The sequence below is a fragment of the Lynx canadensis genome, chromosome C1 (genome assembly GCF_007474595.2).
Source record: "Lynx canadensis isolate LIC74 chromosome C1, mLynCan4.pri.v2, whole genome shotgun sequence".
NCBI lineage: Eukaryota > Metazoa > Chordata > Mammalia > Carnivora > Felidae > Lynx > Lynx canadensis.
Genome location: NC_044310.1, coordinates 520,388 through 548,329, shown reverse-complemented (window position 1 = coordinate 548,329; position 27,942 = coordinate 520,388). Strand labels below are relative to the sequence as shown.

At 56.0% G+C, this 27,942-nt stretch overlaps 1 protein-coding gene across 1 annotated transcript; it reads left to right on the top strand.

Moving 5' to 3' along the window:
- Nucleotides 1-1,378: 1,378 nt before the first annotated feature.
- On the top strand, nt 1,379-27,804 carry SSU72 (SSU72 homolog, RNA polymerase II CTD phosphatase). The gene is made up of 5 exons (XM_030324325.1): nt 1,379-1,524; nt 11,077-11,220; nt 24,958-25,097; nt 25,688-25,806; nt 27,300-27,804. The coding sequence occupies exons 1-5, from the start codon at nt 1,445-1,447 to the stop codon at nt 27,399-27,401; spliced, it is 585 nt and encodes a 194-aa protein (XP_030180185.1). The 5' UTR covers nt 1,379-1,444; the 3' UTR covers nt 27,402-27,804.
- The last annotated feature ends 138 nt before the right edge of the window (nt 27,805-27,942 follow it).

Here is a 27,942-nt window from a genome sequence, read left to right as displayed (position 1 = left end):
CTGGAACTCACGGACTGCCAGATCATGACCTGAGCCGAAGTCAGATGCTTAGCCGACTGAGCCACCCAGGCATCCCAAACCCTCAAGTTCTTCCAAGTAAATGCTTCCTTGCTGCCGTCTGCCCTGTCCTCCCCCACCCCAACTATGTCCAGCAGTCCCGAGAGTCTAGGGGCCGGGTTCTCAACTTCTGTTTTCCCTGCAGACAGCATGAGCAAGGATAGGATACTTCAGTATCGGTGACGGTGGTCCCTCACCATCTGGCTTCTGGGTTTCACACGTCCTCTCCAACAGGAAGCCTCTCTTCCACCGTGCCTACGGTCACACCTAGCCTTTCGAATACCTAGTTCAAAAAGCCGCCACCCCCACGTCGACAGCTCCAGGCACCCCACTACCACAGCTGTTCCACTCCAGGGGGATCTCCAAGTCAACGCACAGAGTGCCCCTCCACTGCCGCCACCCTTGCATGGCCTGATTCCTCCTCTTACCCAGTGCGGCTCCCACGGGGGAGCATCGCCCTCCGCTTGCCCCCCCCGCTTTGTCGTGCTCCCCTAGAAAACACCAACTCCCTGTCCACTCTAAACCCGGATCCAGGCGGTGGACAGGGCTGGAGAATAACAAAGGGGGTTCCCTAGTCTGTTACACCGTGACCCTAAATCTCGAGCCCGCAGTGCCTCCAAACCGACCCGAGGACCTAGTCAACTTGCTCTCCCGCGGGTCCTTCACGGGTCCTCTCCCCAAGTGCTTCGTAACTTCACCTAAATGTTAAACTTGTAAGGGTTTTGAGGAGAGCCGTGCGCTGACGCTTGCGCGCGCCCCGGGCCGCAAGGCGGTTCCAGAAGAGGCGGCGGGGGCCCACGACAGAAGCGACCTGGAGCACTGGGGACTGACAGCGTGCGCGCGGAGCGGGTCTAGGGGGCGCGTAACGGCTCCGGCGGCAGGAGCGAGAGCCCGCGGTCCGGCAGGCCGGGGACAACGCACACAACCGACCCCAGCCGCTGTCGCGGCGGGCGCGTCACTCTCGACGACGACGGCGGCGGGACGTTCGGGGCGTCGGGGGCGACACTGCCGGCGACGGCGGCGGGGTTTTGTGACGTAGGACGCCAGCGCGAGGCTCCCGGGGGGCCCTAAGGCAGCCCCTGCGAGGGACGAGGGCCGCGGCCGCACACGCCCGGAGCAGCGGAGCGCTCGCCCGGGGCCCGGCGCCCGGCGCCCGGGGGCGGGGCCTCCTCCTCCCCTGGCCGGGCGCTGAGGGCCCGCGCGAAACGCCGCGGGGGCGCCGCGGGCCCGCCCGCCCGCGCCGCGCGACTCGACGCGTTACGTCGCGGCGCCGCCGCCTTGGCGTCATGACTTCCGGGCGCCGCGGCCGCCATCTTGCTCGCGCGGAAGCTCCGCGGCTGGGTGGGAGTCCCGGAGCCGGCGCGTCGCGGTCGGTGCGGCCGCCGCTATGCCGTCGTCGCCGCTGCGGGTGGCGGTGGTGTGCTCGAGCAACCAGAACCGGAGCATGGAGGCGCACAACATCCTCAGGTAGTTAGGGCCTCCGCCCTGGCCTAGCGCGCCCTGTCCGATGCCGGCCGACAGGCTGTTTCTCCGGCCTCGCGCGCCCTGCCCTGCCTGTGCTGGGCGGCGGCGGTCCCGGCCCCGGTTCCCGGCCCGTGCTGGGCGGCGGCCCCATTCCCCGGTCCCGCAGGCCCGACGCCGGCGGCCGGGCAGGCGGTGCGCGGCGGCCGCCGGAGGACGCCGGGTGGGCCGCGCCGGGCTCGTTGGCTTCGGGGCCGAGCGCAGCGAGGAGTCGACGAGGCTCGTTGGTCCGCGCGGTACCCCCACAGGTTTCCTAGCGTCGCGGGAGAATTCAGGTTCTGAGCCCAGAGGTTCCCGTTCGCGCAAACCTCCAAGCTCCCGGTAAACCCAGATGCTTGATGCTGTTGCATCCACTTTGCACGTATGTTTGTGCATCTGAAAATAGCCGATCTTCTGTAAGATTTTCATCGGTGGGGCGGTAAGTGCCAAGTCCAGGTGAGGGTCTAGGAGATGGTAGTGTCCTGACGACTGTCTCCAGGGGGTGTCGTCATTTATCAGATCTGGAAAACGTACACAACGTAAGCTCAGGATAAAGGAAGGCTTAAAAGAAGAAAAACCCGCCTATTTTGTTAATTTTATGTATTTGTATTTTTGCCCCTGACTACATTTTCGAGTCTCATGCCAAAAAATGCCCCTCTCCCCAAAGCCTCCAGTCAGTAATTTCTGCACTCCACGTGAATTCGCTTTTTGTGCGCTTGTAATCGACGTGTCAGCACTCTCTTTTGTGATCGTGGCGTTGTATGTATTTAATAAAAGTTTATTCCCGCTTGGTAATTTTTTTCGTTCAGAATCACTTGTTAAAACGTGAACTTGATCTCTCACATTACAGTTAAAGTTTGGTATACATTGTCAACTTTGGTAGTAAAGCAAAGTTGAAACCGCCTTTTCTCCCGGAAGTTTCCACAAGGGATAACAACAGTGCCTGCTCGTAGTTCTCACAGTGCAACTTTAACTCTCTCCAGTAATTTGGAAAACTTAGAATATCCTGCACCTTCTCCCGTTTCTTTTCTTTTTTTTTTTTTTAATTTTTTTTTCAACGTTTATTTATTTTTGGGACAGAGAGAGACAGAGCATGAACGGGGGAGGGGCAGAGAGAGAGGGAGACACAGAATCGGAAACAGGCTCCAGGCTCTGAGCCATCAGCCCAGAGCCTGACGCGGGGCTCGAACTCACGGACCGTGAGATCGTGACCTGGCTGATGTCGGACGCTTAACCGGCTGCGCCACCCAGGCGCCCCCCTTCTCCCGTTTCTTAACGAAGGTAGGAGTGTCAGGTGTCCAGGATCTGCTAATTAGAAGTTTAATTTTTTCTAATCTATGCCACACAGCCCACAGTATTCGCTTAATGTTTTTTGTTAGAGCATGGGATGCTTTGAACCTAACAATTCATTGTGAAGGTGGTTTTTAAGCTACAACCTTTAAAACTGCGAACTTGTTTTAAAACCAGGAATGTGCTAGAATTAAGTTCAGAGTCATTAAATGTTTGGTGAGTTTGAGCAAAAGAATGTAAGGTTAACATTCCTGGAAGATTCCTCAAGGAAAATAAAATTTAATGTCCTGAGTTCTAAGAACGCATTATTTGGAGACCACCTCATTCTGCTGGTTCTGGCCGGTGATCTGCATAACAAAGTTGAGATGAAATGTAACAAAAGGAAAATGTTTTTTTAGTTACCTAAAGCAACTTTGTTAATGAAACCAGTTCCAAAAGTCTTGCCTGTCTGATAACTTCCCTGAGACGGTCATCACAAGACGGCGCGCCCTTGTTTAGTTCAAAGCGGCGGTAGCGGCTCAGCACTGCGTCTCCCGTTTCCCCTGGAAATGGGGGTGCAGAAGAGCTCCTCCGAATAATCACCAAGAAGGAATTATGTGTGTTTTTACCTGTTTTACTGTTAAAATTTTACTCAAAAAGAGATTCAGAATGAGGATACAAGGAGGTAAGTTTAGGTAACCTGTGTTATTGATGTGAATGTGACATTAATTTAGACATGAATCTTTAGGGTCTAAAATACTTACATTTGGGGAATGTATTTTGTTGTTAGAAAGTAGTGTTTGTACAAACAAAGTTCTCCTTGTAAAAGATACAGAGAAGATGGAGACGATGGCGATGACTCAAAGGACCTTTTCCGTGTACCACCTTCTGGAAGTTTCTGTGTGCACAGACGCCTAAAAGATTAAAATGTTGTTTGGTAATTTCACATAATGTTTGATTTCGGTTCTTGTTTTGATGTATTGAATTTGAATACCTCTGTTCACATTGAGTAATGGCAGTGGTTACAAAATCAGGACATAGTAATCCAGAGGAATTCTGTGTAGCAATTAATTTTGTAGCCAGTTCCTCATTAGGAGACACTGGGGCTGTTTTCTTTCAGTCTTAAAATGTCAACATCCTTGTGCCGTATGAATATCTTTGCACAGTTTTCTGATTTCCTTGGCATGAATTCCTAGGGATAGAATTGCTAAGTCAAAAGATAGGCATATCGTACGTTTTCATATATTTTGCCAGACTGTCTTCCAGAAAAGTACCTGTTAGAGAATTCCCAGTTTCTCAATTTGGGTGTTTCATTTTTTCATGCTGCTGGGGCAAAAGAGGATCTCCCCCTTCCTTTGGTTTTAAAATTGCTATTGAGATGAACCAACTTTTCATGCCATTTTCACTTTTGACAATTATTTGTGGTTTTCTATTTGGATTATTTACAGGTTTTAAAAGCATCTTTAAGAAATTGATGTGGTTTTGTTACCGCCTTAGAGCTTATGAACGTCAGGGCCTATAAAGGGGGCGTTTGTGAAAGCCTAGGAAAATGGCGTGATAAGTGAGAAAGGAAAACTGCAGCTCGGTTACAGCCACCTGAGACGGCATAGTATCAGAAGGAATGCAGTGAATTGAACCTGCACAGTAGGTAGTTTTTTTAGTGAAACCCTATTTTATTTTATTCTTTATTTTTGCCCTTTTGAAAATCAGTTTTGACTATTTTTGACAGCTCAAATATTAGTGGTAATAAATGTTGGCATTTTTAGTCACAGTGTTCCCTGGGGTGATCATTTTTGATCCTTGGAGACTAACTTGTTTCAGATACCAGTCCTGGGAGCACTTTAGGTGTTTAGGAGTGTTTCCACAGAGGCTTCTGTTCTTTGTACACTGTAGATTGAGATTGCCCTTTGGGGTCAATTAATTTATTTTTTTGTTCCAAACTGTCTCCTAGATGTCAGTGGCCATGTTGATTTTTTTAAAATTTTCGTCTGTTTATTTTTTCAGAGAGCACGAGCGCATGTACGTGAGTGCAAGCCAGGGAGGAGCAGAGAGGGAGAGAAATGCCAAGCAGACAGCTCATTGTTGGCACAGAGCGTGACGCGGGGCTCAGACTCACAAACCGTGAGATCGTGACCTAAGCCGAAACCAAGAGTCCGACACTTCACCAACTGAGCCACCCAGGCACCCTAAGGGCCATGTTGATTTTTAGGAAGCTCTCTGATGGTAGCCATTCAAAACAGATTTTAAGGATAGACTTATATGTTGCTGAACTGAGTTCTCAATTTGCTTTTAGTCAAAGGCAGTGTGATTTGGGGAGGATGAGCAGAGAGGCTGCAGATGTGAAGGAAACCAGGTGGGGGTCAATCTCTTGAGCTCCTCTCTGCCAAGCGCTTTCTGTATGCCATTTGATTTCATCCTCGTAACCATTAGGAGGTCCACACTTAATACAGGTGAGGAGATGGAACCCAGCGCAGGAAGCCCTGGCTCACGAGTGACAGCAGGGATTTGGACACGAGGGCCTCTGGGTATAAACTGAGACTCTAGATGGGAAAATCATGGGCTGAAGAGGGGTCCCGGCTGAGGGGAGGACAATGGAATTGGCTGAGGTCCTGTGGTTTTCCGATTTGGGGTGAGGCAGTCAAGTCTTCGTGTCATGACTGGATCATGTGGGCCTCCGGCCACCCTGGGACAGGGGCAATTAGACATCCTCTCCCAGATGGGACCGAGTCTCAGGCTGCCTGTGTTTATACCATAACAGCACACCCGGTTGTGCTAAATCCTCATTTCCAGTAGTCTCTTGTCCTTTACCAGGGGGGGATAGTCAGCTATGCAGCCTCTCTGGCTGTATCTTTTGATATTTTGGTTCTGAGCACACTGGAATGGAAACCGTTTGGGAAGGCGAAAGGATTTGAAATCACATCTTTATGGCAGAGGATGGGGCGCCTGGTGGCTCAGTTGGCTAAGTCTGACTCTGGATTTCTGCCCAGGTCGTGATCTCATGGTTCGTGGGATTGAGCCCTGTGTGGGGCTCTGCGTGGAACCTGCTTGGGATTCTCTCCCCACACCAGCCCCCCACCTACTTACGTGCACATGTTCTCTCTCAAGATAAATAAACGAACTTAAAGAGGGAGGTGCCTCCAGGGGAACACATGTGCCTTCATAGATTTTAAGGGACTGCGTTGTTTTTTGTCTTCAGGAGGCAGAACTGAAGTGAGGGTGATGGAGGAACGTAGATTTTTGTTTGAATACAAACATGGGTTCAGAACAGGGTAGACCAAGCATGGTAACCACTCTAAGAGCTAAAATATTCTTCCCTGCATCAAGGATCATCTTCAGTCTTTTATAGATGAAAACAGGAGGAGCCCAGAGCGGGGAATGGTTCAGCAGGCTCCCATCTATGAGGAACACATTCTTGTTTAGGGCCAGTTAGTGTTGGAGCAGGAAAGCAGCACATCGGTGGTCAGCTGTTGCTGGACCATCTGAAGTACTGGGTCTCGCGGGTCAGCTCTGCTGGCACTGTGCGGCGTGGGTGGGCAGGGACACAAGAGGCTGACAGGAACCAGCAGAGCAGGGTGGCCTGCCAGAAGCCGGGGTTGAGGAAAAGCAGCTGTGGAGGGAGGAACACCCGAGAAGGGGTGCTGATGGGGGGGCTAAACGTGATGGCTCACTTGTCGCAGGCCTGGCACGGTGATCTCACGCTTAGCCGTTCGGTTTTGTCGTTGACCTTGTGGGACGGTAAGAGTAAGGTGTAAACCCTAGAAAATATTTACCGGAATATGTTTTTAGCCAACGTGTAGCAGACGATGACGAACCTTCCTGGAGTGTTAACGTTCCAGAAGAGCTCATCTTGCAGTCTTCGCACTGTGACACGGCAGGCAGGCATTCAGGTGCGATGCTTGTGAGCAGTTGATTTGTGTTCTGTACGTATGAGGTCATCACATACCAGACGTCGGGCCGGTGAGCAGTGAGTGATGTGCCTGCGTGAAGGTGACCTGGGCCCGTGCGTGCCTCGCGCCCTACTTAGACACAGGGTGTGCCTTCAGAGGGTTGGCGGTGGGTCTAGGGTTCCAGTCGTAGCCACAGTAGTGCTTGAAATTAGATTAATAACCATACTGTAGAAAACTTGGATGTTAGCTTATGATCTTTTTTGGTATTCATTTTAACATCATTATTTTACCTTTAGCCATAGGATGGTAATTGAAACAATTCGTTTCCCAAAATTTAACATTTTCTTTGATAGGTTCTTTGTGATAGGTTTTTTGATACTTGGGAAGACATTTGATAAAGGGTAGTTTAACATGCAAAATAGTTGGTCCTTGAGACGAAGCTTCTTGGTTGTCAGGAATGTTTTTATAGCGTTCAGTTCTCTTATGTAAGGTCATTGTCACACCGCAGTGTTGTCACAGCACAAGATGGGCTGCTCTGTCACTTGCATCAGCTGAGAAGAAAGGGAGCTTCTGTTGCCAATTAGTCTTTTTGCCACTTGGGAACATTCTGTTGGGGGAAGACCGAGCCGCATTTCGTTTTGTTTCAAAATACGCTGGATTGCCATTTCGGAAAGTCGGGGAGGGTGGGGAGGATGGGCCCCAGGCTGTTCCCAGTGGGGGCTGGCTTCCTCCATTCAGAGTCCCACCTGGCCCTTTGGGGATCCTGCAGTCACCCCCTCGGAAGCCTAGGGTATCTACTTTCACGGCTGTGGACAGACAAAAGTGGAAAATGTTCCATTTGGACACCTCATGCAAACCTCGAACCCCCCTGTGATGGAAGATGGGTAGAAGAGATAGGTGGGCCTGCCAGGTGGCGGCCCCAGCAGGATGGGGGACGTGAGTCCCTGCACCGAGGGGTCTCTGGTTGGAACCTCCTGGGAGCTCAGTGGGCAGCTTTCAGGTGGCCTGCCTGGAGCACCCTGGGGTCCGGTCCGGGGTCTCTGCATCACGGGCTAGGATGTGAAGATCTTTGAGGTGCCCTGTCTTCCCGCTCTCCCCGATCCCCTCTGCTCCTGCCCCACAGCTTTCTTCACTGCTGTCCTCTCGCCGGCCTGTCTGTGCTGCGCACTGACCGTTTTACCTGCTTTGTCGTCCCTCCGCCCGCCTCCTGACCTCCTGACCGTCTGAGAAGAGAGATTTGGGTCTGTTTTCATCACTGCTGTGTCCCCAGTGCACAGTAAGCTCCAGGAAACGTTGTTGCATCAAAATGGAATGATAAACCTGCCATTGGAAGTGGTGGTGGGTTTCCATCTTTTGAGACTTGAGTTGTGTCCTTGGGGGTCTTGCTTCTGTCGCTGATGTGGTCTCATAGCACACCTCCGTCCTTTCCCTCGCCGGCTAGAGTTGCGGTGCCCGGGCCAGCAGGTGCTGGGGATGCGAGCGGCCCAGCGCCCCTGGACACTGGTGAGGGGCCGGTGGAGCTGGCTTACCCGCATCCCGGATACTTGCGATGCTTCCGGGAGCCTGCCTTTCCAGGAGCCACAGGGTAGACCCACAGGAGACTTGAGGCTTGGCATGGGTTCGCACACCAACAAGGGGGGTTATGCCACTGGCCAGGGTTGGTCTCAGGAATCCCTCCCTGTTTCCTTCAGTGATGTGCATTTTCCACCTTGCATCGGGCTCTAAGCCGCTGGGGCGTCCTGAGGACACTTCGGGGGAAGTGGCTCCGTGCTAAAACAGCAGGCTGCTTGTTGCGGGCAGTTCCTGACAGATTTGGGCTCACCGCTGTGTGCCCTCCAGGGCTCTGTGGCCACGACCTGCTCGCTCAGGACCCTCTTAAGGGGAATGGGACCCGCACGGAAGCAGGTGCCCATGGACTTTCCTTGCTCGGAGATCAGCAGGTGGCTGGCGCCTGGGTAGCAGCTTGTCCCTGTCGGCTGTTGAGGTGACCTTCATCGTGGGCGTGTCGGTGATCTGGCAGGAAGTACTTGATCGTACGTGATCTGAACTAGCGAGGAATCGGGTTCGGATTTGGGGTGAAGACGGTCTGCGTGTACCTCCTCAGGGCACACGAGCAGAGGTGTCTGTGTGTCTGTGCCGGTCACTCTCTGGTCACAGCACAGGGTGTGTTGTGGTTAAGTGTCAGAAATGTTGGTTGTCTTTAGGGTTTTAACGGTTCGGGTACGCGTGGGCCTTGGTTTGCTGATCATCGTGTTCTCTGTCGTGGGTGATGTCCTGGGGGCCTGCTTGCACAGCTCGGACTGGACTTCTAAAGACGCAGGCAGGTGACTCCACCCTTGCCAAAGTCGCAGGACTCGGGTGAGGTGAGAGACAGAGTGTGAGTGGGGGAGGGGCAGAGAGAGAGGGAGACACAGAATGTGAAGCAGGCTCCAGGCTGTCAGCACAGAGCCTGATGCGGGGCTTGAACTCATGACCTTGAGATCGTGACCTGAGCTGAAGTCAGACACTTAACCGACAGAGCCACCCAGGCCACCCCTGTTCCAACTCGATGCCCCGAGTAGGTACCGGCTGTTGAGGCTTCTCTTCCCTTGGGGACACAGCCCCTCCCAGGCCCCTGTGCCACCACAGTTGGGCATGTTTCCACTCTTTGATTTTTCTGTGAACAGTTGCACCAGATTTTGTGTGGGTGGCACCCTTCACCCTTTTCACAGCGGCAGTCGTGTCCCGCTGCGTGGAGGGACATGGGCTGGTTCTCGTCAGGGTTGCGGGGAGTGTCCTGCGGGCCGTTAGCAGATGTGTGCACGTAGCCCGCAGGACGGACTTCCAGAGGGAAGTGTGTACGTTGGAGAGGGTGGGCGGTTTGTGCTTGATGGATGTCGGTGCCCTGTCCGGAGGCTCACAAGTCCTTGCAGCAGCGCCGTCTGAGGATTTTCTCCCTTGTAAAACTGCTGTTCGTTCGCCGTCCGTCGGGTACTGTAGGTGCCAGGGACACGGCGGCAAGCAAGAGGGACCACGTCCTCACTGCGTGGCTCTGACGTGGCAGTGGGAGGGCGCTGACCCCTGAGCACACTCCCCGTCCTTCGTCTGATGCGTTTCTCTTGTGACGAGTCAGATGAAGCCGTTTCCTTCCTGTAACTTTCATGCCTGTGCCCTGCTCCTCTGGGTTATCTGTCTCCTCCTCTACGTCAGGGCATGCTCAGCCGCGGCCCTGTTGACATTCTGGCCTGGAGGACTGTCCTGTTCCCTGTCGGAGGCTTAGCGGCCTCCCTGCTACCTAGATACTGGCAGCACCTCCCAGTTGTAAACAAACAAAAATATCTCCAGACATAGTCGAATAGCCCAACTTCTAGAAAAGCCTGAGACCCTTCTTGGCCAGGCGGGGCTTGCGCGAAGGATGTGGGAAACACACGTGCTCTCCCGAGGCCTGCAGCTGGGGAAGTCCCTTCAGATGCAGAAGGTTATGGTTTACAGATAGACAGCTATGATGAGAAGTCCCATTTATTGAGACGCTTTTAACACTTAAACTTTTTACTTTTATTCACCGTGAGTTTGGAAGCTTTCAAGTTCTATGCCGACTGACTTTTGCACATGACCGCCACAGACCCGAGAGTGGTTATCAGTGGTGACAGAGCGTCGTGGGCCCTCATGCCTCTGGTGGTTATTGTGAGAGGACCTCTGTCCCCGTGTGGGTTGTCACAGGGGCTGCGCTTCGTGTACATCCCCCGGTTGGTTAGGAGACACGCTCGTCCCTTTCCTTATCTTTGATCCAGGTTACAAGAGTCTCCAGCACTTGGGGACTATCTGTTCTCGGCCCTCACAGCCGACACGGTGCTGCCGGCCGCCCCTGGGCTCTCGGTTCTGGTTTCCCGGCAAGCCCCACACCACAAGATGCTGGGGACGGGACGCGTGGCACTCCCCGTGGTAGAGTGTGCTGTTAAGTCCACGGGAGCCTCTCAGGAGTCAGGAGATAGAGGTCCTGTGAACCTGAACCCTCTACAGAGGTCAGGGTAGTGGTCAGGCATCAGGAATGTTCCAGAAGAAATCTTCTCTAACCCTGCATGTCTGGCAGGCCCCTGAGGGTCAGAAAGTTTCTGGAGGGACGTGGTATACGGCTGTGGTGCTCAGACGCCACCTCGTAACTGGGTTGAGACCCTCTGTCTTCCGTCCGGGTGGGCTTCATCCAGATTCGCACAGTATGCTGCAGGATCGCTGACGGTTTGTGCATGCGATGCCAAAAGTTACAGATGCAAAAGCGTGCTCTGTAGCATCAGCAGTCACTCTGTTTCCCATGTCATATCCCTTAGTTTGAGAGGTTTGTGTCTTAATCCAACTGTGATTCTTTCTCTCCTTCTGTGTCTTTCAGCAAACGGGGATTCAGTGTCCGGTCCTTTGGAACAGGAACCCACGTGAAGCTCCCAGGACCAGCACCGGACAAGCCAAATGTTTATGATTTCAAAACTACATACGACCAGATGTACAATGATCTCCTTAGGAAGGACAAAGAACTGTATCCCAGTGGGCTGCCCCTTTACAAACCCCATGTGCTGGTCTCTGGCAGGTGTAATCTGTGACGTGTACGTCACTCTGACCTCCGGTTTAGGGGCGTCCGTGAGGTGGGCACGTAGTGGCCGCCTCCGTGGGGTGTGTGGAGTCACCCCACACGCGGTGCAGAAGCGGACACGTAGGGTGTGCAGATGGAAGTGTGGAGCGCACCTTGACAGAGTCGAGGAAAGTTCCGATTTAACATTAAGCAGAACAGCTTAGGTGAGGAAAGCGGAAACCACAGAATTAAGTTGCTTTTCTCACTGCAGGGCTGCCCACCGCTGTCCTCTGCAGGTAGGTAGGCGTGTGCGTGGGTGTGCGTGTGTGCGCGCACGTGTGAGCGCGGTGTGCACTGATGCGTATGTAGACAGGCCGCTTCACACATCTCTGCCACGTTGCCACAGGGTCAGATTAGTAGGAGGGCCAGGTTTGCTACCGAGGGAAGCATGTCAGAAGCAAATAATCTGAGAGAACTTTATTTCATCCCAAGAAGAGGCAAAACAGACAGGATCTGCTACTTAAGACTCATGTGAAAGAAAAGGTATTTTTTAAATAGGTTTTATGAACGTGACCTCCGGCTGTGCAGTGGTTAAGATCATTGTTGCCTGGCTTTTGCCTAGGGCGCTTCATGATCACCCTGTGCTGCTTTAAAACTTCAGGGCCTGCCTTGTTACGGTGAGTGATTTATAGTTTTCAGGATGGAGCCCAGACGTGTCCCAAGTGCAAGGAATATAAACACCAGACGGAGAACTTTGTCTTCGTGTTGGTGCTCTTACAATTTTTAATAAACTATAAATGGTTTTTTTTGTAAATCTGTAGATTAATCAGTTAGCTGGAGTGTGGCTCCACGTGTCATTCTAGCAAAGTGTAAAACTGGACCCTGACGGTTATTCCGTCTGCCCCCTGTGCTCTCCTTCCTCACCTACGATGAGAACGTTCTCAGAGGGCACTGAGGCCACAGTGCCATAGCCTGGCACGTGGGGCTGTCTGTGAGTCGCTGTGGATGGTGGGTCACCTGTGACGCACCGCTCCCAGGAGTCCAGGACACGTGGTGCAGTGGACCCGGCGTCTTCCTGGGAAGTCCTGCGTGCCCCCTTTCTCAGAAGCCCAGAGCCTGCTCTGGGAAGAGACCCCGAGGACTTCCAGTGAGCTGTGCCCCGGTCCCTGCATTGCAGTGACGTGCTCTGCTTGTGTCCTTGGGCCAAGAAAGAAGGCTGGGCCCTGGCTCACCGAGAGCAGCATCTCAGAAAGGCTTTCTCCCTGAACTTCTCCCTTGCGTTGAGAGCTGGTCTTACGTCTTGCGGAGGAGTGTTGACCACAGCCCCTTTACCCTGGAAAAACCTTCGACCTTAAGTCAAAAACCTTTTTGTAGCTTGTTATAAACTCTCCATGTGTCGTTAGGCTTATCTTGAGACTCTGTTTTTGAAGATTACTCTTCAGCTGGCACCATTCATCTCTAAAACTCTTCTGTTCACGAGGGAAATGGAATCAGAGAATGTTTATTTGTTCGTACTCCCTTAATCATTACAGATTAGGCCTTCTGACCACGGAGTTGACCATGATCCCCCTGTTTCTAGGAACAGGCAGCATGTAACCACATTTTAAAAAGACCAGAATGAGAGGGTTTGCAGTAGGAGGGTTGATGTGATGTCCTGGCAGTTCTGAACGAAAGAGCAGAGACCAGCTGCTCAGAATTCAGAATCTCCTTTGTAGGCTGACTTTGTACAGAGGCACAGTCTCTCCACAAAGCATCCAGTCCAGGAGACAGCCACACGTGTGTGCCTTTGCTGCATTGTGGGGAGGGTGTGGCTGGGAGGGACGTGGCTGTTCCAACTGTCACTGCGCTATTTGCCTCCTGAGACCCTGCGTGGGAAGGTCATCTTCACAGACCTCCCCTTTTGATTGCCCCTCGTGAGGCTCCGGGAGGGACACCTTTGTTGATTTATTAGTCACTTCTCTTGGGTGGGATCTCTGTCCTTTAGGAAGGGGGGTTGTACTTGGTTAGCTCGCCCAAATACAGCCCTTGGCCAGTAAAGGAGGGACACGTGTTCCAGGGGTTCCCCGTGGGCACTGGCAAGACTCAGGACAGGGGCATCAGTCTTCGTGCATGAAGGGAACAGGGAAGGAGGCGATGGCGGAGGATCAGCTGTGTGTTGGGGACAGACACCGGGCTTGGGAGGTGCCCTGATAACACGGGAGGGGATACTTGGCCGGTAACGGGGCACATCCAGCTGCAGGGGGCCTGCCCCTTTGGTTGCTTCCCCCATTGGCTTTTGTGCGCAGATAAGAGCTAAAAAGCCAGATCTGTAGCCTAGACTGCCAGGGCTCTTACGGAAGTGACGGTTAGAACCTGCTGTGGAGAGCTGGAAGGTATTTTAGGATGTAACCCACAGATAAAACACCACATTCAGTACATGCTCGAATTTTCAAGGGAGAGAATGACTGGACAGGAGAAAAATGGCACATGGTGAGCAGAGCTGGGAGGTGAGGCCGAGTGGCCCAGTGGCACGGGTCGGGCGCCCTATGGGTGTGCGTGCACGGCGCTCCTGAGGCAGAGTCAGGACGCGGTGCTGAGCGCGGGGCTCTCGCTAAGTTTTGGCCGGCAGGCCTGCTAGTGTGAAAGCACTTTATAGGTAGGTGGTTTTCTCTGAGCGGGGTGGGCCTCGAGGGGTTGGGGGCCTCTTGCCTGTGGCTCCCGGTGATGCTTGAGCGGCCAAGCCCTGGTCTGCTGTCCCTGTAGGACCTGCCGTGGGAGGTGCAGCAGGGCAGGGGCGTGAGGTGGGATACAGACCTTGTTCAGCTAACCCTAAACTAGTCCATAAAGCTGGACTGGTCTGGTCACCAGTTTCCTGTGGGACTTATCTACCAATAGTACTGGGAGTCAGGTTTACAGAAGAGTTTTGTGGTCAGAGAATCCATGCAGCACACGAAGCTCACGGTCTTGTGGGCCTTCGTGTACTTCATGGGGCCGGGCAACCATCACCGCGGTAATCGTGGACCGTTTTCACACCCCCCCCCGCCAGCGTCCCCCGCCCCTGGCACCCACCGGCTACCTTCTGTCCAGACGCTTCGTCCAAGTGGAGTCCTGGGCCTTGTGCCCTTTTGTAACGGGCTCCGCCCCTCAGCATGTCCTCGAGGCTCGTGAGGCCTGTATCCAACTGTCCATTTTTAGACAGGATTTTTTTTTTTCCCTCTTTTAATCTTAAGTTTTGTCTTCCTTTGCCCTGGAGTTATTTTGAATATGGAGCAGCTTTAAAGTTAGGGTTTCGCCCTGTGGGCTTGAGCACGGCTCCAGGGCTGGAGTGGGGCAGGCTTGGAGGCTCGGCTCGCACTTGCCTCCACGGCATTTCCTGGGGGGGGGGGGGGGGGGGGGTGTGAAGAGCCCTGGGCCTGCCTGGAGCACCTTTCCTGAGCCGGAAGTAACTTCTGCGACAATAGCGGATCACTGGACCCGGTGGAGGGGAGGGCTGCAGTGTCCTCCTCGGGCCTGAGAGTTTTGTGCGTTCAGATTAGTGCCTGTTTAAAACCCTTGAGTAGGTACATGCTTTGTGAACTACAAAATCACTTAAAATCACTTGTCTTTAAAAGCAAGTCAGTGTGTGGCTCTAAATATAGTCAATGACATTTTTAACTGGAGACCAGTTGCCCCCTAAACATGGATTTGAAATGCAAATGGAACTATCACTTCCTGGATCCTGGATCCGCCATATTCTTCTCATTTTTCTCCATCTTTTGTAATTACCTTCTGGGGCTAGCTTTTTTTTAACCATTTGTTCCTTTTCATCCTCATTTGCACGGTCTTTTAGGCCTTGGGTTAATTCATGTGTACAGTCGACCCCAAACAGCATGAGTTGAAATTGCCCAGGTCCACTGGTGCGCAGATTTTTCTCGATAAATACAGTACGGTGCTGTAAGTGTATTTTCTCTGCCTTGTGATTTCCTTAAATTTTTCTCTAGCTCCTTTGTTCTAAGAATACAGTATATGATACATACAAAATATGTGTTAATTGACTGTGTTCCCAGTGAGGCTTCTGGTCAGAAGCGGACTGTTAGTTAAGTTCTTGGAGGGTCCCGAGTTATACTTGAATATTTGCCTGCGGGGAGCACCCCTCACCGCCCCCCCCACCATGTGGTTCCAGAGGCCACCGTACAGCCCGTTCTTTACTGTGTACTTGTCTTGGGGTAAAAGGCGAAAATAAAAGTGATCTCTAAGATCGTAAATCCCCACAGCCTCCTGACCTCTGTCTTGGGTCCGAGGTCGGTGGACACGGGAGCTCAAGAGGGGGTCTGTCCTCCCTGAGGCCCTGTTCCTGTGTGACAGGGCCTCTCCCCTTTTCCAGAAGCTTGTGGTCTGGGTCTCCTCAGGCTCTTGTGTCCAGCTGAGCTGAGCCCGGTGGGGAGGAGGGGGGTGCCCGCCTGCCGGTCCCGTCGCGGGAACGGTTCCCGCAGCTCCAGCCAGAGCTTTCTCGTGCCTGCCCCGGGCCCGGCTCCGCTGTCGGATGAGCGCGCTCGCCTGGCTGCTGGTCCCTGGCTGCCCCCTGGCTCGCTGCGCTCGAGGCGCGCCGAGGCTCTCTTCGCTTCTGCTGCGTTGCACCTTGTCTCATTTCATGCTGGTTGGTTGGCAGCTCTTTAAAGTAGTTTTTAAGTAGTTTTTGAGAACAGTGTTTGTTTAACAAGCGTCTACTTAAGCCAAACACTGATTTCTAGAGAAACTCTGATGTAGCGTTGCTGGTATCTAAGCTTTCAGGTCTTAGAAAAGCACTCGTGCTTGAAGTTTACAGATGAGGAGCCGGAACAGCCACCACCGTGTCGGAGAGTGTGTGCCACCTCGGCTGGGGTAGCTGCCAGGGGTCGCTTGCGTGTCTGGGCATGACAGAGCCAACACTGACCTCGCCCGCTGCTTCCGGAGCTCACCCAGGGCTGGGGGCAAGCCTGGTCTCCCCAGCCTGCGGGAGGTGATTTGCTGATGCCGGGCGTATAAACCCAAGGGTGGTCCGAGGACATTGTAGACGGGCCTGAACTGGCCGCCGAGCCTCGTGTTGGGGCAGCAGTTAGGTTGGATGCTGGTGGCTCGGGAGCTGACTTTGACATTTCTTCCGGGGGTTGCCAGGTTCTCATTTGTGCAGCCTGTATGGTCTGGAAAAACCGCTCTGATTTCCGAGTTGAATTTCTTCACATGAAAGAAGTCCCGACTCAAAAGCTTCTGATGTGGTGGTTCTGAGTATGGTCCCAGGGTCCCAGCGCTCCCTACGGCCCTTCCCGAAGACCCCGTGCTTAAAGCTTACCTTTCTCCCTCTCCCCGAAGCGTGGAGAGGGCTCTGGCAGAGGCTCCCCTGCCCACCGTTCTCAGTCCTCCCTCTGACGGCTGACAGGCTGTTTGAATGCTTTGGAAGACGCCCCAAACCTGCCCTTTCCCCCAAAGCACTGGGCGCACCCTCTCCGGCTGGCTTTTCTCCCGCACAGGATGGGGAGGAAGGGGGACAGAACCGCCAGGTGCGGTAGGTCGCTCTGAGGCCCGTGCGGACCAGACCCCGGGGGCCCAGGGAGGCCGCCGTGTCCCACTCCAGCCTGATAACCTGCTGCCTAAGGAGCAGCCACAGGAAACCCGTTGCTTCCGTGCTGCTTCAGTGCTTTGCCCTGAGAACGTGGGCTCGGGGTGCCTCCTGTATCCGTGTGGGCGAGGGGTGGTCTGGGTTCCCACGCGTGCTCCTCTCCTGGGGCCTTTCCTCTTAGTCCTCAGCTTGGTAGCACTTGGCGTGCTCCGTGATTCCTCCGTGTGGTTCCCTTTGGCCTTTCTCCCCTGAATCGAAACTCCGAGATGGTGTGGCCCGTGGCACGTAGCCAGTGCTGGACAGTGGGAATCCAGGTGAGCCACCACGGGCTCGGATGGGGGGGCGGGGGCCGGGTGGGCACATGGGAATGGGCCTCTTCCCCGGGCTGGGGAGCCTGCCCGGGCCTTGACCAGGAGGAAGTGCGGGGTCAGGGAGGGCTCCAGGGAGACAGCTAGGCTGAGCAGCAGACGGGGGTCTGGGGTCCCGGGGGTCCCTGCGGCATCAGTCTGGCTTTCCCACCAGCCTTGGGGGTGGAGTGCCCCCTGAGGGAGCCCCGAGTGCAGACACTGGTCCAGCGGCGCCCACCTTGGTACTGACCACTAGCTGGAGCTGTGCGGCAGGGGAGCTCATGCACACGCAGGGCCTGAGGCCCCGCTGGGTCTTCCAGCTGCCCAAGCTGTCGTCGGCAGGTGCCCGGGCCCTCTGTCCAAGAGGGGCTCCCAGTGGGCGTGTGGCCTCTAAAACAAGGGACTACATCCGGGTGGCTCTGAGGACACATCCTGAAGGGCAGGCAGCAGCTGCCATCAGCACCCTCGAGGAGGGCCTGCTCCCTGCCCCGGCCTCTGAGCAGGTCTGAGCGGCGTGTTCTGCCAGGATGGCCCCCTGGATTGCAGGTCACCTGGAAGCTTTGGAATCCTGTCCGCCTTTCCCCGATGCGTCCCTGTCCCGGCCTCGCTCCGAGCATGCTGGGCGTCACCATTACCCTCCAGAGTAAGATTTCCACGTCCGGGAAAAGCATCCCCACCGGGCCTTGTTGCGTGCAGTTCTGGGCGCGTCCCAGTTGGCGGGGGACGCTCAGTGAGGCCTTTCTCTCCAGAGGCCTCTGCGCAGCTTGCTTCTCCGCTGGCGGTGAACCTCGCCGTCGGCTCTCCCGTGGCCACGGCTGTTTTCCCCGCTGGCTGTTTTCTTCGAGGCCTGTGGACCCGGCTGCTCTCGATCCCCACGAGGAGCCCTGCTGGGGGCAGGTGCGCGGCTGTGCAGTGAACACTGGCCTCCTCCCTCGGCAGACGTTTCGACGCCGTAGAAGCTGAGTGCTCAACGGGGGTGGGGGCGGTTTCAGCTTGGTGACCACCGTGGGCTTTGTCTACTCATCGTGTCCTGTTCCTGCTTTGGGCTTTTTTCTTCTGAGATTCTTAAATTTTGTGATAAAACAAGGGTTTTTTTTAAGGTTTTGTTTTTTGTTTTTTGTTTTTTTATGTTTGTCTTTGAGAGAGGGAGAGAGCGAATCCGGGCTCTGCACTGCCTGCGGCAAGCCCAACGCGGGGCCTGAACTCCCAAACCGTGAGCTCGTTATCTGAGCCCAAGTCGGACGCGCAACCGACTGAGCCACCCAGCCACCCTCAACTATTTTTTTCTTAGCTCACTAAATAACTAGAGTTTCAGTGAGGAAGAGGGATCGTTTTACTTCTCCTTGTACTCATTCACAGAGGTGTCGGCCGTCGAGAGTAACAGCCCTTGCTCAGCCTGTGGGACGCTGCCTTCTGATGGCAAAGCCCCGCATGTCACGGATGTAGGTGGTCAACGCAGGCGGCCCAGAGAGCAGGGTGTCTGCTGTTCGTGCTGCTGGGCTCAGCCCTCCTGTCTCCACGGCCCACCTGGGATTTAGTCCAGTTTGGAACCATTTATGTAAACTAGACGTGATGATAGTCTAATTCATAATTTTAAAACTTTTTCTTAAAAAAGGTTCAGAAAGTAAGTTAATTTTCACTAAAATGCTCCATCCTAGGGCTCAGTTTTTGCGTTGAGGTTGAAATTTGTATAAAATTAAGCAGCTGGGGGTAGGTATGTGTCTGTGCCTGGCCGGCTTGGTCAGTGGAGCATGTGACTCCATCTCGGGTCGCAGGGTCCAGCCCCTCGTAGGGCTTGGAGCCTACTGTTAAAACACACACACTCACAGTTTTTCCCACTGTAATTTTATTTATCTGGCCAAATTATTTAAATTTGTTTTCTGAACTTCCTCAAATTTAAGTGGATGTGGTGGTTTAACCTGTTTGGACAAGTGGTCTCTTCTCTTCTCGTCTCGTCTCGTCTTTCCTGTGTATTTATTGAGACAGAGAGAGAGAAGGCAAGCAGGGAGGGGCAGAGAGGGAATCCCAAGCAGGCTCCGTGCTGGCAGTGCAGAGCCTGACGTAGGGCTTGATCTGACGAACTGTGAGATCATGACCTGAGCTGAAACCAAGAGTTGGACGCTCAACTGACTGACCTAGGCGCCCCCGTCATCTCTTTATTACGTAAAAGCCTTCTACGAAGCGCTAAAGTTTAATCATGCTGGACAACGTGTTATGGTGGACCTTTGTCGTCTGTTCACTTGAAGCCGACTCTAGGTGGCCAGGGGTGAGGCCCACGCGTTCGCTAAAGCCGGGAGCAGCCTGGGGGGGGGGCGGTCAGTGACCTCACTGCCCCCACCTCCAGGTTTCTGAGGAGGTGGCGTGGCCCGCAGGATGGAAGAATTGTCATGCCAGGGCTGCATTTTGTAAGCCCCCTTTAAAGGGGGTGTTTCCTTTGAAGAAACGAGCGGCTGTAACCCTTCCCTCCGTAGTGTCTGCTGCCTCTTTGTGCAGGGCCGCCGAGGCCAGGTGTGGGGCGGCAGCCGCTCCAGAAGCCGAGTGCCAGGGTAGTTCCGACGGCATCCTTCTGCGCTGAGTAAACCAACAGGATGTGAGCCGCATCACCCCCCCCCCCCGCCCCGAACTGGAAACTTCCCCAGTGAGTTGTGGGGAGGCCATTGGTGCCCCTGGGCTGCGGCGGCCCGTGTGTGCCGGGTGAGCTCGCCTGGCAGGTGCCGGCTGTACTCAGGGACGCTCTGACTCGTGTGCCCCGGGAGCCGGGTGTAAATGTCTCCGCGGCTGGCACACTCAGTGTGACTACTGACGCACGTCTCTCCACGCACTCTGCTGGTTGAACCCAGCAAGGGCGACCCTGCCGCGGCTGTGGGATTCTGAGCCTCGTGGTGGGCGCCTCCGCTTTGGTGCACCTGCCGTGTGCCCTGCTGTCCCGTGTCCCCACTTAGCGCATTTGCACTGTGGGGTTGCAGGTTGGGCCTCCCGGGAGGCCTCTGGTCCCCGCACTCAGAACGTGCTACCCCAGAGGCCTGTTCTCGTTTTCTTTATCTTTCACGTAAGTAACACTTGTTCCTAAGAACAGTGCCAGTGACCTCTCCTGGTGGGTTCTTGAGAGCTGTGTTCTCTGGGGGGTGCTGTGTGTACAGCCCCCCGTTGCCACCTGTGTGTCTGCAGGACCCGGTGCTCAGTATTCTGTTTGTGGACGTGGTCATTGAACATTAAGTTACCCTGAGGGCTCCCCACAGAGACGGAAGTGCTCCTGACCTGCTTCCTCCGCAGGCCAGCCGCTCTTGGGTTTGTGTTTTGAATGAGGCCTTAAACTAAACCCTGGAGGTTTTGTTCTAACGTTATCTAGGATCCAGGGAAACCCTGCGGCGTCTGGCCCTGGGTGTGTGAGGCCGACAGCCACGTCACTGTGGCTCCCGGGGCAGGGAGGGCACCAGCCCGTGCATTCAGCAAATGCGAGACCTCGCTGGCCACAGGCCTCAGTTGGTGCTGATTTGAAGTTGAAGGCAGAAATGCCACCACATAATCCTGAATTTGAACTGAGCTCTTGAATGCTCTCTGAGATGGGTGGGGAGGCTCATTCCCTGCCTGTTCCCTAGGTGCGTTGAGGGGAGCAGGCACCTGAGAGGCTCCAGCTGCACGGTGGGGGCGCCCGGACGCCTCTCCCCACTTCTGACAGGTCACACACTCCAAAGGAAAGTCCCCGGGGGTAGGAGGGGTGCCCAGGGGGTTCTTGAGAGCAGCAGAGAGGAGGGCTGACGACTGGGAGTTCTAACTTCCTGGGCCAGGGAGTTGTCCCTCGTGGTGGATTTGGGGTCGGGATATTACCCTGGGCTTCCTGGAAGCATGGCCCTGCTGACTTTAACACTGTGCTCTGTCCCCGTGCCTTTCAGGGGGTTTTCAGAAGCCCCAGTCCTCTCCTGGGGCATGGCTGGCTGTCTTCCTGCTTGGGAGCATGGACCTGGGCTCAGCCAGGCGGTGGGCCTTTTCCTCACCATCACCCACCCCCATGCTGAGCACCTGTGGTGGCCCAGACCCTGCGGCGGGGGGTGGGGGGGGGGTGCGGTGCTTGGGCATTTCTGAGCTGAGCTCCCTTTGAGGGTCTTTCCCCAGAGGGGACTTGGGTCCCCACTTGAAAATTCTTGCTCCGTATCTTATGTTTGCATATAATCAACCTTAGATGCAGGGTTTAAAAAGATGAGCAGGTTCTCTGGGTGTGGCCCACGCTTGGGGAGCCTTAACTATGGAGGGTTTGGGTTTACATCCAAGGCCAGCAAGTGGAAAGACCTGAACTAAGTATGGTAGTGTTGGGGACCATAGCAGGTGTTGACAGGGGTCTGGTCACCCATCGTCTCAGCGGGGCATCCTCCGTTAACACAGCCTGAGCAGTGGAACCAGGGCCTGATCCAGCCGCCTGGGGTGTGCTAACCCCCACGGGGGGGTGGAAGGGGAGCCCACTGCACCCCTGCCTGGGTCAACTGGCCCAGGCCCCGCCCCCCCCCCACCCCCCCACCCTGCCCCAAGGTGAAGGTTCTGACTTGGCCTGGTTGCTAGCCTCTGGGATCCACGGGCGCTCTGGGGCCAGCATGCCCCGCCTCTCACCGGGGTTTGTCTTGATTACGTTTGGTTGGTGACATTTGTGGGGAAACGAGGCTTGGGCTGTGCTTCCCCGTCCTTGGCAAGAGCCTCTGTTTGGCTGGGGAGCAGGGACGCTGGTGCCTCGTGGCAGCCTGGTGAGGGTGTGGAGCGTGAGGCTCCCCTGGGAAGTCCGTGGCCTTGGTGAGCGAGCGTCAGGCCCTCGTGCTCCTGCGGCGCCTTTCCTGTGCGAGCTCTGCAGATGGCTCGTCTCCTGTCACTTGTCTTTAGCGTAAACCTCCGCCTTCCCTCCGTCCTTCATGGAAACCTCTCTGAGCCAAGGTTCCGCAGGTGCTCCAAGGGGCACAGGCCTTGCTCTGTGGCAGTCCCTGGCTCCCTCCATCCCCTCCCTCACTCTCCTCACGGGACAGCAAGTTGTGCTTCCCCTGGGGCTGTGAGGGTCTAACTCGGGGGGCCCAGGGTACACGTCCACAAAATGGCTGTGGAAGCCCTCGTCTTTGGGAAATCACTGGAGAGAGAAAAGAGTTCGGCTAAACCTCTTTAGGTTAAACCTAGCATTGGAAAAGTTGCTTTGAATCAGAACGAGAGCCTGTGGCTCTGCTCTCAGGGAGAGCCTAGATCCCTCAAAGGGCGGCCCCTTGAGGCAAAGCTGGCCCCAGGCCCCCGGGGCTCCTGCCGGGCTTGGTGTGGTCTCTGCAGTGTTTTGCCGTGCGCATTTCAACTTTGCAGAGAAGACGAGTTATCGTGGCTTCCCCGTTCCTTCTCTCATTGCCTTGCTCTCTTTCTGGGGACAGTCTCCCATCCTGTATCCCATGGGCTTCCCCTGAGTCTCGTTTGGCCTGCATGCTGAGATTTACATGACAGCTTTGAAAGAGCACGTGCTATGCGCTGGTGCTGGTGAGGTCTAAGTCGTCTGCTAGTTGAGACCCCAGAGTGTTTGAAGACGACCCTTCCTTTTGTACTTCCTGTGATGTGACCAGAACACCAGGTCCTTCCCCGGGGGAAGCCAGGGGGTGCGGGGAACCTGCTGCCTTCACCTGTTGCAGGTGAGAGCGGTGAAGACAACTGCCTTCTGAAGGCCAGGAGTGAGGCGACAAGGCCGTCAGCCGGGAGTGCGCGGTGGCTCCTCGCGTCACACCACGCTGCTCGGCAGGTGCGAACCTCGCTGCGGGTCCGCATTGTGCCACAAGAGCGAGAGGGCATAACCGGCTTCATCCCCGGCAACTTGGCCTTCTGGAAAGATCTCGGGGTTCACTTGGAGGCGGAAGCTTCATTAGGAGCCTCCCCGTTTATCCCAGGGCGCTTCCGGTCTGGGTGCTGGGGAGAGTGGCAGCCCGCATGCCACGTCCCATGTCCCCGCCCCCCCGGGAACCTGTTTCCCAGCTGGACAAGGGAGCTCGTCCCTTCTGAGGGTGAGACTCTGGCCTGCTGCTGTCCCATCCCTGGAGATGCCTTCCTGCCTCTGGGAGTTGGCCGGCCCCTTACTAAGCTGGTGGCCGCTTCCGGGCCCCCGTCGCTGCCAGCCACAGGAGAACTGTGTGTCGTGGGGGGTCTGATGGTGCTGCCTCCTTCCAGAAGCAGGGCCCTCTGCTGACCTCTGCTTTGGCCTCGCTGTGCCCAGATAAGTTTTTCAGCGGGGCCTCTCTCTGCTCCTCCACATCCTGTCCCTGTCCCTGTCCCAGGCCACTGTGACTTGGAGAAGCAGGTGGGTTTGTGGTCAGTCTTCAGAGGCTCGTGCCCAACCCGGCCTTGCATCTCTGGTGTTTGCCAGGAAACGGTCCAGAAAGGCCACCGTCACTCTTCCCTTGGACACTAATGAAGGTTAGGGTTTAATCCCTGAACGAGGCATTTTTCTCCTTACAGGAATCATTTCATCTGTTCCTCTTCTCCGTGAGTAATTGAGGCTGAAGTAAAGGAGGAACGGTTTCACGAGGCCTTAGCGCCGCAGGCCCCAATGAGGGGCCTTCCCTGAGCGCCTGGTGGCCACCTGTCCCCAGGGGCTGGGAGCCTCAAGCCTCGGCCTCGCCCGAGACAGGTGTGTGTCTGAGGACACACAGGACACGGTCGGGCGCTGTGGTCTTCACCCTGCCGGCAGGGGTGCGGGGGAGCGAGACCATGGGCCGCCCCGGTCGCCTGAGCCGCCACTGTCCGCCCTGCACCAGCGGGTGGGCCTTCCCGAAGCCGTTTCTTTACGCTGGACTTCGGTGCCGAGCGTATGAAGGGCCGGGTGCTGAAAGGCCTCCGAGTGGCAGCACAGCTGGCTGGGGGGGCAGGAGGGGCTGCGGGCCCAGCCCAGGGGCGCACACGGGGGTTCGGCGGCCCGGCAGCTGACGGGTGTCTTTTCAACGTAAAACTTGACACGGGCCACTCACAGATGTTCTAGAAGCTCTTTCCACTATCCAAAGAGGTAGGAAATGTATTTTGAGTAATAGGAGATTAAATTGCCCTAACTTAAAATCTGGGGGAGCCCTAAAATGTATCACTCAGAAGTCCTCCAGCAGCTAATCTGTCTCGTAAACAGAATTAAAGATGCTTATTCCCAGTTGTCTGGAATGCCCTTTAGTGATAACCATGGACCTCGTCTTTGGGGACTTTGTCCCTGTCTCTTGAGGTGGTGAACCCTATCCCTGGGGTCACTGGGTTGGGTCGGGTGTGGCCCTGTCTGGAGGGTCCCATGTGAGGTGCTTGCCCCTCCTGCGGGGCCTGGGCCACCTTCTATTTTCAGTTGGTCCCCTGCTTCCCCCCTCCCCCACCCCACCCCCCAGCCTCCTCCATGCTTCCCTTTCTCTGGTGGGTTTCCAGACTTTTTTCTTTTTTTTTTTTTATAAACTGCTGCAACTGAGCCAGACCTGGGACTGGCTTTGTCTTTGCTGAAGGGCTTGTGCTCAGTGTGAGTGATTGCAGAGTTGCCGGGGGATGAGTCAAAAAGCAGGTTGTAGACACTAGGTCTCTGCTCTCTAGAAAAGGTTGGTCTGAAGGGCTGCCGGGTGTAGGGCAAGCGCGTCCCCCGCCCGGCTTGTCTTCCGCAGGACTCCAGGGACTGGCCTGGTCCACCCTAAAACGGCCTCAGCCCCTCCGTGGCTTTGCTGCACCTGCCAGGAAGGGGTCCAGCAGCTCTGCTGTTGCAGACGCTGAGGTGCTGGGCTGGGCTGTAGGCGCTCCCAGCTTTACTACAAGTCTTTAAGGTTCCTTGACTCCGGCGCTTAGCTATACGCAGAACGGCATTTTACATATGTTGGACAGAAACAAGAGAATCAAGCCCCGGCCAGAAAGGTTCCAGAACTGCAGAGACCTGTTCGATCTGATCCTCACCTGCGAAGAGAGGGTGTACGACCAGGTGGTGGAGGGTAAGGATGCAGGCTGGGCGCGCCCCGCACACCTGCTGGCCATCTGCCCGTCACGGCCTCGGGGGGCCCCCCCGGCTGTGAAGCAGAGCCGGTCCCCAGACGACCAGGCTGCCCTGCGCACGGCTTGCGATTCCCGGCCCAGGGCGTGGCGCGGGGTTCCTGTGGCTCCTGTGGGCAGGGGAGAGCGGTCAAGGCCGCGGTGGGGTGGATGGGGCCCTCCCTCCTCCTCGGCCCCCAGCCTGCAGGCCGAGGGTGGAGGTGGGGGTGGGAGGTGGTGGCCTTCGGGTGGCCACGTTCGTCAGAGCAGACCCACCCGTGCGTTGGCTGACAGCATCGTGCGGGTTTTAAGTCTTTTGGGCGCATGACGAGCACGTGCGAAGCAGAGGAACCAGGGGCCTGGTGCTCGGCGAGTGGGACCACGTGGCCAGCTCGTTGAGGATGACCGTCGCCGGGTCTCCTCGAGTCACACCACGTCTGGCGCGCAAGTGCTCGGGCCTGGCTTGTTACCCAGAGGCCGGAGGCAGGGAGCGCGTCGGCCCCCTCGCACTCTGGTTCTGAAGCCCCTGACCGCTGTGTCTCGTCCCTGTTAGATCTGAACTCCAGAGAGCAGGAGACCTGCCAGCCGGTGCACGTGATCAACGTGGACATCCAGGATAACCACGAAGAGGCCACGCTGGGGGCGTTCCTCATCTGCGAGCTGTGCCAGTGTGTGAGTACCCTGTGCCCTCCTGTCCCCTGCTCTGGTCCAGGAGTCCAGGTCTGCCTGACCCAGGGCCCCAAGGAGCAGTCTCTGCCAGAGGGACTTGACCAGGGCCGCCACCTCCCGACACACGGGTTTTACTAGGAAAGTGGCTATCACGTGATTCGGATTCACGTTCGGGTTATTTTCAAATGTTAAAGTAGGTGCAGAGGCGCCCACAGATCTGTGGATCAACCACATGGCTCTGGCTTAAGAACTTGCCTCTGTGCCTCTCGTTGGGTTGATGGAGGCGCGGTGCCCTGCTCCACGTCCGGCTTCCGCGGAGATGGCCGTGCGTGCCCACCAAGACCCGTCTGCCGAAACCTGGCTGACGTCGAAGGGAGCCTGGGGCCCTCAGAGGTGCCGTCAGAGCTCTGTGGACGCGGTGGGTCCTCCTCTCTTGACCCTCAGGACCTGTCAGTCCTTGGCCTGCCCGAGTGGCCCTGGGCAAACCTCCCTTGAGTGGAAAACCCCAGGGACTTTTGCAGCCACTGTGCAGCTGTGCTCAGAGCAAGACCTTCCCTCTCAGATGTGACAAAAGGACTGACCCAAGCAGAGACCCATGCGCCTCGTCCTGTCCTCTGCCCGCAAGCTCTGCGTTTAGGCCAGCTGGCTAGGAGTGGCCGAAATGAGGGAAACAAGTGGCTTAACCAAGAAGCCAGAGACAGGCAGGCCCGGACTGTTTTGCTGTGAGGGCCCAGGCCCTGGTGTCTTGTTCCACACGACCAGCCTCTGTTCCCAGCACGGCCATCGTGCGAGACAAAGGGCTGAAGGGGAGCGCGTGGCCCAGAAGCTGCGCGTGTGCTTTCCGTTCGGGTCACCCGACGAGAGGCGAGGTACAGGGGGGTCTCTTCATGTCGGAGAGGCGCTGCTTACAGGCCGAGGCTTGGGCCGGTGAGCGGCCTCGGCCACTGTGCGGCCCGCGCCGGCCCCGGGCCACCCTGGGGCTGTCCGCCAGCAGCACCTATTTCTTCCAGGAAGGGTCTCCACCAGGGGACGTCTGGCCTTCTCTGCTAACAGCTCTGGCTGTCACAACTGGGAGGGACCATAGTGGCAGCCGGGGGGGGGGGGGGACGCCACAGATGTCCCAACACCCTGCCCTGCACGTGACGCCACCAATGCAGAGCATGGGCTGGCTTTGGGCAAGTGACCGAGCCTTTACGGAATGGGGACAGCGGAGGCGGCGAAGGTCCCCAGTCGGTGTACTTGGGACATCAGTGGGCAGGCCTCCTGCGGTCAGAGCCCGGCCCCTTCCCGGGTGGGCTACAGCAGGCGGAGGCCGGGGACTGCCCGAACCCTCTGTCCTCAGGCCCCCGCGGGGGTGGGTGCCAGCGAGTCTCCAGAGCACAGGTCAGCACCGGGTCGGGGCACGGGCGGCTGGGTGCGCGGCACCCCCCCGCCCCCCACTCCCGGGGCCATCGCCCACCTCCGCACCCGCTCAGGCGGCCTGTGCCTCCCCCCAGATTCAGCACACAGAGGACATGGAGAACGAGATCGACGAGCTGCTACAGGAATTCGAGGAGAAGAGCGGCCGAGCCTTCCTGCACACGGTCTGCTTCTACTGAGCCGCCCGCCCTCCTGAAGCCGACTTTCTGAGCTTCGTTTTGTTAATACTTTTCCTCCCTGATACCTGTTTTTACTTTAAGGTATTCTGCTGGCGGACAGCAGCAGTGCCCAATGAACTGTACATACAAAATGAGAAGATACACAGACACCAGATTAAACCAAATTCTTTTCTTTCCCACTTCTCCTTATGAGTGGGACGTCAATTAGGAAGTTTTCTTTCTTTAACCAAAAATGTAAACAACGGTTTATAGTACATTTTCCCCATACATTTGTGGCTCTCATTGTGGTTCCTCCCCTGTGCCCCCCAGACTTGCTGGAATGTGCAGATAACCTGAATGAAGCCGTGCACTCTGTCTCACTAGGAGAGAACCTGCAATCGTCCAATAAATAGATGCTGCTGCCTTTGCTTTGTCCTCAGTTGCCCACCTGGCCTGCCGGGGTGGGGGGTGGGGGGTGGGGGGGGGACAGGGGGCGCTCTGGGACCTGTGGACCGCAGCCTGACTTCTGGTGGGACCCTGAGGTCCTGCTACCCACAGGGAC

Bases quoted from the DNA above. Each gene is read 5' to 3' on its own strand.
- SSU72 (XM_030324325.1), top strand. From the start codon at position 1,445: ATGCCGTCGTCGCCGCTGCGGGTGGCGGTGGTGTGCTCGAGCAACCAG. The intron at 1,525-11,076 runs GTAGTTAGGGCC...TGTGTCTTTCAG, and splicing joins GAGGCGCACAACATCCTCAG to CAAACGGGGATTCAGTGTCC. The intron at 25,807-27,299 runs GTGAGTACCCTG...GCCTCCCCCCAG, and splicing joins TCTGCGAGCTGTGCCAGTGT to ATTCAGCACACAGAGGACAT.